The sequence below is a fragment of the Pongo abelii genome, chromosome 1, assembly GCF_028885655.2.
Source record: "Pongo abelii isolate AG06213 chromosome 1, NHGRI_mPonAbe1-v2.0_pri, whole genome shotgun sequence".
Taxonomy (NCBI): Eukaryota; Metazoa; Chordata; class Mammalia; order Primates; family Hominidae; genus Pongo; species Pongo abelii.
This window is the reverse complement of record NC_071985.2, coordinates 90,156,805-90,168,199: the sequence shown is the minus strand read 5'-3', so window position 1 is coordinate 90,168,199 and position 11,395 is coordinate 90,156,805. Positions and strand designations below refer to the sequence as shown.

Genomic DNA, 11,395 nt, shown 5'->3' with positions numbered 1-11,395 from the left:
AAAAACCATCTATTGTGAATAAATGGACCACATACCACACAGAGCAGCAGTTGGGAGAAGAAAAGCTTTACTGGGAGAAAATACAACAAATTCCAGAGTGCATGGTTTTTAGCCCACCCTATCACCCCACCAGCAATAGGAACACAGACCACTCGATCACCACACATTCCCTACCTCAGGGAGTAAGTACAGCAGCCAACATCTGGTCTGAGAGCTGCTGGGAAAAGGGGCAGGAGGAAGAAGTATCTGGGAATACCATTCTCTCACTCTTTTCCCCTCCTTCCTGGCCTGATTTAGTAGAATCTGACTGTCCCAGGATACAGAATTCTTGATTGGATCTTGTGGAAACTGGGGGCAAAAAAATAGCAGCAAAAGCACTTAAGGGCAAGAATTCAGCTGGGACTTTCAGACTCAGTGACCAGTGATAAGACAAGTGCCCAAGCTCCAGCCACTGTAATCAGTCCTTAGATTAATGACTTATTCCTCAATCCTAAAATATCAAGAGGTGGACAAGGTTTAAGTCAAACCCAGGAAGTCTTTCCCTTCACTCTTCTATAAAGAAGGGAACTGGCATGAAGTTGGATGGCTTAAAGATCAAGCAGCTAAAGGTAAGAGAGACAGAGTGAGAGAGTGTGTATGTATATGTGTGTGGTGTGTGTGTACATGTCTTCTGTCACAAAGTACCACAATAGTCTGCAGTGGTGGTACCACCCTAAAGTAGTTAAGTTTTAAAGACAGGCCAGCCTCTGGTTAGGACAGCCATCCTTGGAACCCCCTACAAGACTTAAGGAGAGGTAGGAGATCTGAGGCAGAGCTGAGAGGAATTTCCTGTTTTTCCCAACCCCTACACCAAAGCAGGGAACCAGGAAGGGCAGAAATGAGGATCCTTCCATTCTCGAGCCTCCTAAAACCTAAAGGGTAAGTCCCAATCTCTAGTGACCATACATAAAGGTAAACTGACCCCAGGTGTCACCTCCACACCATTACTCTTGTTCACTCTTAAGTCCCTTTATTGCATTCATAAAGAATATATAGGTAAACTTTGACAATAATTTTACCTTGATACATCCAAGTTTGACTTGCTTTTTAATATATTTATAGATATAAAATTAGGCCTCTAACAGTGATAGGGACAGGGAGATTGCTGCCACCAAACAATGTTTTTTAAAAAAATAACAGAAGAGGTAATAGCCTTCCTATTCTTCCTTCACTTCTGCCCCTCCTCCCACCTCTTCCCAACCTCCCTCACCTGACCTATTTAGGGGGTGATGGGATGAAGAAAAGACAGTGAAGGATATGTAATCAAGTGCAAAACACTGTGATAAGTACAGAGAATGAATAAGGTGGAAAGGAAAGTGAAGAGTGTGGGATGGTTAGGGGCTTTAAGGACTTCCCAGGAAAATAGGATTCTGGGATGGGGTTGCTGAGGAGGGGAAAAACCAACTGTCATATACTTTTAAAAAACAAAGGAAGAAAAGGTCAAAAACCTAAACCAAAGAGAGAGTGGCACTCCTACCCTCCACTCTGGCCCCTTGGTACTGAATAGCCAGTTGTTCCTCCCACCCCCACCCTGCCCAAGAAACAAGGGAGATTAAAGAAAAAGAAACCCCATTCCCTATCCCAAACAAGTTAACAAAATAGGCTTCCCTCTCCTCTCAAAAAGAGGCTTTGGGGAGAGGCCATTTCTGCTGAGTCCTATGCACCTCTCCATGGAGCCCCATTCCAGGGCTCAACTCCCATTCCTAGGTACTCTTTGTTGGTTCACTCCTCTGGTTTGTCCTTCTCCTGGGATGTCTTTCTTTTATCTAAAGCAAAAAGTCCAAAGTGCATTTCTGCTGAATGTAGGGCCTGGGACAGGAAAGGGTTACCCAGGCAGGATCAGGTTGGCAGCCCCAGCCTGCCCCACCTAGGTATGAGGCCTCAAGATGGCATGCACTGCACCCGGTCAGGGCCCTCCTCCTCGTCCGATGTGTCTGAGGAGCTGGGAGACTCATCAGAGTCCGCGTCTGTGGCCCCAACCCCAGGTTCTCGCCAGCGCTGTGGATGGGAAAGGCTTGTTAGTAACTTCCCTGGATGGAACAAGGACAAGCCTGTTAGGTCTTAGCTAGAATTTAGATGCTTTAGGCCAGAGATCAGCAGAATTTTTCTTAAAAGGCCAGATAGTAAATACTTTAGACTTGTGGTCTATATGGTCTTTATTGCAACTATTCAACTCATTGTAGCGTGAAGGCAGCCACAGACAATAAACAGAATGGGTGTGGCTGCAAGCCAATGCAACTTTATTTACAAAAACCAGCAGCAGGCCAACTGCCAGTTTGCCAACCCCTGAACTAGGCCTCTTTTGGCATAAGAGGAAAATAGAAGGGTCACACTGAGACTTGTTATTTCTCCTCAATTCCCTCCTCCACCCTCCAGCTTTTGCCTTTATGAAGATAGCATTACACATGGACGGCAATGGACAAAAGTAGATACCACCCTTTTCTGCTGATGTCTCTTCCAAGGCTATATCAGGGATCTGATGGGGATAGAGGACAATGGATAGGAAATCCAACCAAGATCACCTGATTACTCCTTAAAGTCACTACTCTGGAACTTTTTAGCCCTCTTAAAAGGGTCACTCCCTTGGGAACTCATTTCCAACCCTAGCTTACCCGGTGATGGCGTCTCTGTCTCAGGTGATGCATAAGGAACCACAGCATGTGACTATCAAACAGGTCAGTGTGGTGCAAGCTATCTTCATCCCGCTCCCGCTTGTTCTTCTTAATCACCTGGAACCCAAAAAGGTTGTGAAGAGGGGGCAGCAATGAAGAGGAACCTGGGACCTGATCAAGAAGGCTGATCTCCTATTCCAATAAAAGCTTCCCTTAAGTTGAAGTGGAGCTACATTAGATTAGGAAACGATGCCCTAGGTTCAGCTGCTGCAAAGGTGGCAGGCTTTAATACAGAATAATGCTTAAAGATGCTCCTTATCCCCATCCTATTACAAATTAGTGCCACTTCACAGCTGCCCCCTGGAGCAGGACTATTCCTACAGATGAAATTACAGGAATGTGGGGGAGGGTGTTAGAGCAGTGCCTTTAAAGAACTGGGCAGCAAGTTATTCCTCCCTATGACAATAAGAATCAACAGTATGTGGATAAGCAGAAAGAAAATAACTTCTGCAGTCAGCCACTTACATCTTTTAACCCTGTCAGCTCAGTGGAAGCTTCAGCTGTGGGTGCCCAGATCTTCACATCATGGTCTAGGCCACTGGTTGCCAGCACAGGCAGGTGAGGGTGGGGCTCAAGACAGTTTACCTGGTCAGGAAGAAAGGAAAACACAGACTCAGCAGTGTGTGGGAGTAGGGTTTAAAAACCACTACTCACCTTGAGCCAAATAATTGCCCTTGATCAGGGCTGAGGCAGCTGCTGGGGAAGGGAGGCCCACCCATCCTGAGCCTAAGCCAAAGGGCACTGGGGGTAGAGAAACCAGACACAGACTGGGTATAAGACCAGGCACATCAATCATTTCCTATGTATAGGTCAGGGGTGGCTTCATCCCCAGATATGGCCCTAGGGGTGGGTGAGTGGACTGCCCAAGCTTACTGCTGGCTTCGTAAGAAGACAATGAAATCCAGATGACCTCATTCACTCCAGATTCCAAAGCTCCAACTTGCCCAAGGCTGGAAAAAACCATCTCAGTGGCTTTCACCAAGTGGCAAATAAATTTTAAAAAATGAAGAAAGCAGCAGCTGCCAATGAACCCCCAGAGAAGAGTCGGAGAACAACTATATTCATTTGGCACTGTTTACTAGAACTGGAGGAAGGCACAGGCTGAGAAGAAGAGGCTGAGTTGCAGGGAGTGGTGGGAGTGATGGAGGCTCATGTCTGTTTGAGAGAACCTTGCACATCCCAGGGGGAACATCCTACTACCTGCCCTGAGCACAACAGGCTCAGCTATAAGGCAGCACATTAAAATCAAGCAGCTTCTTGGGGCTCCCAAAGCCTCAATCTAAGCCACCCTCTGGGTAAACTCACTGAACAAGGCAAAAGAAATAAACTACAGCAGGCAGGCCTTCTAGCTTAGGCAGCTTCCTTCTGTCTGAAAGGCACCCATGCCCCCTGCTGTCTGACTTGGAAACATGAGCTTCCCTAAGGGAAGGGCAGGGAAGTTCCTACCCCATCCAGAAGAGTTAGTTCCAGATCTAGCTGCTAAAGCATTTTGAGTCTTTTAGTGAAAAGAGGAACACAAAGGAAAGGCACCCTGCCTTGCAGCTGGACCTACAGTCCAAGAAAACAACTTCTTTTAGTTCTCTCTGGACCAACCACCTCCCCTGCCTCACCTGCACAGGCAGAGAACAGCTGAGGAGAAGTCAAGGGCAGGCATGGAAAACAGAGCTGACCTACAGACTTCCCACTTACTTTGACTTCCATCTTACAAATAAACAAATGCTCAGAAAAGACTGAAGCTAAGACTGAGCTTATGAATAAAACAGAAACCCCGTTCTTTATCTCCTCCTCCCATTCCACATATCAGCCTATTGTGAAGTTTATCTTTGGGCTCTTTTAGGCAGTGCAGTTAAACTCCAATGCCTGGAATAGTATCTATCTATAGTAATGGACAACTTACACATACAAACCTGAACTTTTTCATCTATCTCCTAATAAGCCCTTGTTACAGACCTGTACTCTGAGCTAGCTCTGCTTGAATAAGTCAGCAAAATAAAAAAGCACAGGGGAACAATTCCTTGGAACTTAAGACTAAGGAAAAAGCCAGTGGCAAGAGGAACAAGAGAATAACATACAGTACCTGAATTGGAGCCTGCAGGGGGAGCCGACAGAGAACTTCTGGGCCAGAGTACCTGGTCACTTCACCAGACCTGTCTGAATGCCAGGACTTATCCTGTCAATAATGCCTGAGCAGAGAAAAGAGCTCTGGCCTTAGATGACTGGGCTGGGGGAATGTAGAGAATGGGATCAAGCATCAAAGTGCTCTTGGGAGACTAAGGGGCTGTCCTCTGATACCACCCCCCACCCTTGTCCCTGTGAAGCTGAATGGGAACAAAGAAAAGATCCTCAAATCAGAGTCAGGAGATCTGGGCAAGGTAGAAAATAACTTCTAAGATCTTTGGTTCTAACATTCTACATTACAATTACATTCTACTCTACATTTACAATTTGCATGATATAGAACTGCTGAGTCTACTACATTGAAACTAGTGCCTGGTAACCCCCACTGCTGGAAAATTAGGACCAAAAAACAGAACAGAGGGAGCCAAGTAAAAGACCACATCGATCATTCAGCTTACAGAGACAAGAATATGTAAGGAAATTTGCTTCAGGAGTAGCCTCTATATCTCTTATTCTACTCATTTACTCTTAGGACCACTAAAACTTAGTCCTGGGGCCCACCCATCCCAAGTAGATGCCTTCCTCACCTGGGCAAATGGGTTAATCATCAAACCCTGGCATTGGCTGAGCTAAAAGCAAACTGGCCTGCAGAATGCTTTTGGAGAATGGACAAATGCTGGCCTGGGAGAGGGCATTCAGCCCTGCATCTCTCTGGAACAGAATGCAAGGCAATAGCTTATGTCAAGAAAAAATTCACTGGCCCCTTCTGACTTCCTTTCTCTAAATGCCTATTGCATAATTCCCATTAAGACTCAAGTGTTTTGGGTTTGTTCACTGCAGATGACACAGGGGGACCTATGGAAGAGTTGGAAATGAAGCAGGGAAGAGTGAGACACACCTTGAACTTCTAGACTCCTCTCCATTTGTATTCAAACCATAAAAACCCTAGATCTATGCAGGTCCCAGGTCCCCAAAATTTGGAGGAAACCAGAAGAATATTTGAAATACCCTTTTACCAGGGCAAGAAAAACATAAGGAATGGGGTCCTGATTGCAAAGAACCATTCTAAATTCTAAAACCACTCTCTGAAAAAACCTCATCAAGAGATGGCTAGGCTCTTTGAAGTTCCCCACAGCTAAGAAGGAATAAAAAGGAAGAGAGACTAAGCTGTCTCAGTCATTCCTTAGAGGCCTTGGGTAACCAGACTATTCTGGGCAATCAGTATAATTTAGTCTTCCAAACTGTCTTTTTCCCATCTCCTGTGGTCCAAAAACCTTGTAACAGAAAGCGATTGAACTCTTTCCTAATTCTAGGTCTCAAAAAAAAAAAAAAAAAAAAAAAAAAAAAAGATAAGGTTAACCAGATATATCTTAAGAGCTGATCGCTCTTCATTCCCTAACTTGATTCTCACTCTTCCTTTTTGCCCTAACTCCACAGAGGGCTGCAGAACTCAAAGGACAGGCAGACTATGATATGATCATGGGTTATACAGCAAGCAGACTGCTCAGCTACTAAAAAAAAATTGCCACATTTGCTTTCTCCTTATATGTACACATTTATATGTGTTTGTTATCTACTTGAATGTAAACATGACATTTCACCCCTAAATACTTCAACATGTATCTCTTAAGTACAAGAATATTCTCCTAAGTAATCAAATCAATTTAATATTGAATACCATGTTATCTAATGTATAAACCATATTCTAATTTTCCCAGCTGTCCAAAAAATGCTCTTTATAGCTTTTATCTGCTGATCTAAGATCCAGCGAAGATCACTACTTAGTTTAGTTTAAAGGGAAGAGACATGGAGAAATCTTTAGCCTTGTGTAGGAGGGTACGCCCTGAACACTAACGCTTTTTCATTTGGAAAAGGTGCATGCCTAGAGATAAGTTACACCACTCAGGACAGGACAGAGGTTCTTCCCTAAGATCCCTTTCTTGTCTCAATAAACTGTGCTTTACAGGGACAGAAGATAGGAACAGGAAGAAAATACTCCATCAAAAACTCAGCACTCCCAGGCTAACTAGTCTTTTATGGCTGGCTGGACCTCTAAAACATGGTATCATGTAGTCACAGTGAGAATTCAGTGTCCCTGCTAAAACCTACCTTAATGACTGGAGAGATTAGGGAGCCAGCCAGCTCAGCACACCATACTCACCACGCCTCCCTTGTCCCCCTCCATGAACTGAATAATCTGGCAGGATGATTTCTCCCAGAGGAAGATGTGCCCACAGTCACTACCGCTCACCACAAACTCACTCTTGGGGCCATAGAAATTGACGCCTTTTACTGAAATGATAAATGAGGGAACAAACCACATGAGGGCTGGCATCAGGCCTACATATATTCATCTCAAAGGGAATTTAGTTATTCACAAACTCTAAATCAGCTGAGGGCCAAAGATTTTCATTTGCTCAAAACACATCAAGAGATTACGCATGTTTAACAGATAGTTATAAGAATCACACCAGTCCCAGAGATGATTTATATTCTCCCAAAGACCTCGTTCCTTAGGGCAGAGGAATCTGCAGTCCTTTAGCAGCAGCCTCATCTCGTAAGTTTATACCCTATCAAGTAACCACAGGCCTCTCTAATCCCTTACCTGTCCCACCCTGAATCGTCCCAGCTCTGCCTACTCTTAGGCAGCACTGTCTTATGGCCTAGGATTATCTTTGGTATGTGGACTTCATTGGTACCTTGTCAATATTTCTGGGGTCATCAGCTGATCTGAGGCTGATGAAGGTATATGCCACAACTGCCTCAAGAAGCAAGTGATCTGTGTTCGCTACCATTAACAGGGCTCCAGTCTCCGGAATCAGTAAAAGAAGCCAAGAGTTCCAATGACTATGGTCAGTACAAAATTGGCCATGAGACTGGCACCCTTCCTTTATCTGCCTGTGTACTGAGATTCAAGAACAGATTTTTCCCTCCCTTCTTACCAGCTCAGGAAAAAAAAAAAAAAAAAAAAAAACTAATCTCTAACTGCTATCTCCAAGACAAAATCATGACAGGTATCTGTTAGGAGTGGTAACAATAGAGTAATGATTCCTCAACCTTTCTGGACATTAGAATCATGTGGGTAGTTTTTAAAAATCTCAGTGCTCAAGTTGCAGCCCATCCCTATTAAATCAAAATATATGGGGTTAAGGCCAAACTGTTATTTTTAAAAGAACACCAGGATTGGGATTGGTGGCTCATGCCCAGCACTTTGGGAAGTCGAGGCAGGCGATCACTTGAGCCCAGGAGTTAGAGACCAGCTTAGGCAACATGGTGAAACCCCATCTCCACAAAAAATACAAAAATTAGCCAGGTGTAGAGGCATGCACCTGTAGTCCCAGCTACTCAAGAGGCTGAAGTGGGAAGATCACCTGAGCCCGGGAGGTTGGGGCTGCAGTGCCTGGGAGGTTGGGGCTGCAGTGAGCCATAATTGCACCACTGCACTCCAGCCTGGACAACAGAGTGAGATCCTGTCTCATAAACACAAAACAAAACAAAAAACATCAGATGATTTCAATGTGCCCCAAAGTTTGGGAACCACAGACATGGAACAAAACAGGCCAGTCTTGGGCTAGTTACTACTACCATTCCTCCTCTTCTGCCTCATCTAAAAGAATCATTTACTCTTCCCTCCTAGAGGTATAAGGTCACTTCCTATTTTAAGCAATTCAGGACCACTGACTAAAGAGGGCTTTCCCTGACTCCCTAACAAGGCATCTGTGCTTATTTTGAAGTTGCCTGAAATCTTAAAAACCATTAGTGTAGTCTCCTTATGTCCAAACCAATTAGAAGCAACATTATTGGAGTGGCAAGAGATGCTCTTGAGCGCTTTCTCCTCTAGCATAGCAGAGAAAACATGAAAACTCCAACCCAATTCAGGGTAACCCCTCAGTGCCCATGGCAACACAGGCAGGTAGTTTCTATTTGTATAACCTGAGTAAGACACTGTGGACCTCCAAAGCCAACAGGCTTGGGCCAAAGAAACCTAGGAAGACAGTCTCACCTGTGGCATTATTTCTGTGGCCCTTGTATCTCTTAACATACTGGGCCCCATCACTGTGAGAGGAGTTGAAGAGGTAAATGTCTTCATCATTGTAACTGGCCAGGAGCTCTGCCAACAACAAGAACATAGCAGTGAAGGCAAAGGCTGAAAAAAGCAGGGACCAGGAGTTGGGGGTTGGGGTGGGGCTTCTTGCCAGTAGTGCCCCCTCCAAATACCCAGGTGTAGCACCCATCTTATTTGGAACGCCAGGCAAGTCCGACTGTACAGGGTAGACTAAGAACACACTGCCAACCCAGGGGCAGCAGAATGCTCAAAAAGGTCATACCCATTAACTCAGGAATGAGTCAAAGGCATAAGAATCTGCTCAGGCAAGCAACCTGGGCTTCAGGACAGGCCCTGCCAAATATCATCTGCAGCATTCTGCAAATGGTACCTGGCATCTCCAAGGGTCATCTACTATATCCTCCCGCTATGTGCTCACCATCAGCAGTTACTCCCCAGCTGCTCTACTTGGAGCTATAGCACAGTGGTGAGCACTGGAGGGCACATGCCTCACTGGCTCAGCAGCTCCCTAGACAGAGGGGGCATGCCAGCCTAGGAGCTGGGCCCTGCTCACGTACCTGTGCCGTCGTGGCTGTACACAAGACAGGTGATGTTTGCTTTGGACTCACTGTTCACCTGCAATAAGGAGCAGATACTGACTGATGCCCCACCCCCCCATTTGTTACACCATCTTCAGGAAACAGCTTTTCCTTCAAACTCCCCTATATCTTCTCCCAGAGATTTGAGAAAGACAGACAGAGACAAGAGTACAACTGATGAAACATGACCACCTCAGGGGGTAGCATCTTGGGGCTTTCTTTTGGTTGTCATCCATGTGCTAGCCATTTTACGTACACTGTCTCATTAGGCCTCACCATCAAGGTGCAAGGCAGTTATTTTTATTTCTATTTTGTCGATTAAAAAACTGAGGCTATCAGAAGTGAAGTGACTGCCAAGATCACAAAGCTGGTAAGTGGTAAAGCCAGGATTCAAATCCAGATGACTGACTTGAAAGTCCAAGCTCTTCCCACCATACCAACAAGTTCAGGTGCAGCCTTGGGGTTGAGTCAGGGAAGCCTGGAGCAACTGGCCCTTCATGAATCTTACCAGGTGATGAGGACAGAACTTCTTGAGTACTCCATTGTTCTCATTCTCATCAATTTTCCTCTGGTCATAAATCCTACAGTTGGAAAGGCAATGAAAATGTAAAAATGTACAAACGAATCCCTTGAAGAGCTGCAATTTGATGTAGTGGCGGGAAACTGCCAGCTGGATGCAGATAACATTTTCCAAACCAAGCTTCTGGTTTGTGCTCTTCCTTAAAGGGCATCCCTTTTCCAATCCATTTCCAAACCCTAAATCTTTTTTTTGTTTGTTTGAGACGGGGTCCTGCTCTGTCACCCAGGCTGTAGTGCAGTGGCATGACCCGGGCTTACTGCAACCTCTGCCTCATGGGTTCAAGCGATTCTCTTGCCTCAGCCTCCTAAGTAGCTTGGACTATGGGCACACACCACCACACCCGGCTAATTTTTGTATTTTTAGTAGAGACAGAGTTTCATCATGTTGGCCAGGCAAACCCTAAATCCTTCATCCACATACTTCCCATTTTAAGTGGCAATCCTCAATTCTGTCAGTTTGAAGTGGTTTATCTCTCTCCTCAAGTTTTATATCACATACTGCTAATTTTCACTGAAACAACATTAGTATGGAGCTTTTTACATGTACGTTACCTACCGAAAAAGGTTACTTATGGGCAGAAACCATGCTTAATGTTAAGTCAATGGGTCTGTAATCCCTCCTTGAAACTTTATTTGGCCTGTTCTCCCTCTCATACCCCACAATAATTATTAAAAACTACCACCCATATCCTCAAGACTCCCTCTCCTTTCCTCATTCTTATCAAGCACACTACACCTTCACCTTCCTTCCTCTGTCTAATCCAAGCTTTAAACTCAAATATTTAGGACACACATATTATGCGTCAAATATTATGCTAGGTGCTAGAAATACAGTGAGGAACAAGACAGATCCAGTATCTGTCCTCACCCAGTCTCTTCCAATCTCAGAGCCAATCTCTTGAAAAATGCTCTTCATTTCATCCTTCCAGGGACCTTGTTGATGATTATCTAATTTCTCAACCTCTTCCTCATCGCCAGCTGGCCACTTTCTAAAAATCCTTCTGCTGACTGTCCTTTCCTACTATTGCTTTTTTTCTCCTTCCCCTTACAGTTACACTACTGAAAACAACAATCAACATTCAATATTTCCACTTCCTTACTTCCTATTCACTTCTCAGTCCATCCTAATCTGGTTTTGGTCCTCAACTCACCACTGAGACTTCTCTGGCTGAAGTCATCAGTTAATTATATCCATTTGTTAAGCAGGTGTAAGTCTAGAGTTCAGAATAACTGTGGTCTGCAGACACAGATGTAAGTCATATATCCGTGTGTAAGGTGGTAGTTAAAGCATTGGAATTAGATCTCCAAGGGAAAACACAGAGGATTTTCCCTTCCCCCTTTAG

General features: G+C 44.8%; 1 protein-coding gene across 7 annotated transcripts in view; it reads right to left on the bottom strand.

Annotated features, from left to right (window-relative positions):
* Nucleotides 1–50: 50 nt before the first annotated feature.
* The window catches only part of DCAF8 (DDB1 and CUL4 associated factor 8), a 47,886-nt gene continuing 36,541 nt past the window's right edge, over nt 51–11,395 (bottom strand). For 6 of the 7 annotated variants that reach the window (XM_009241840.3, XM_063720660.1, XM_009241861.3 and 3 more), the window contains 7 exons: nt 9,982–10,054; nt 9,453–9,510; nt 8,833–8,940; nt 6,991–7,121; nt 3,177–3,296; nt 2,652–2,768; nt 51–2,037 (listed from right to left, as the gene is read on the bottom strand). In XM_009241840.3, the coding sequence (XP_009240115.1) occupies nt 1,921–2,037; nt 2,652–2,768; nt 3,177–3,296; nt 6,991–7,121; nt 8,833–8,940; nt 9,453–9,510; nt 9,982–10,054 (724 nt within the window). In that variant the 3' untranslated portion in view covers nt 51–1,920. 7 annotated transcript variants of the gene reach the window in all.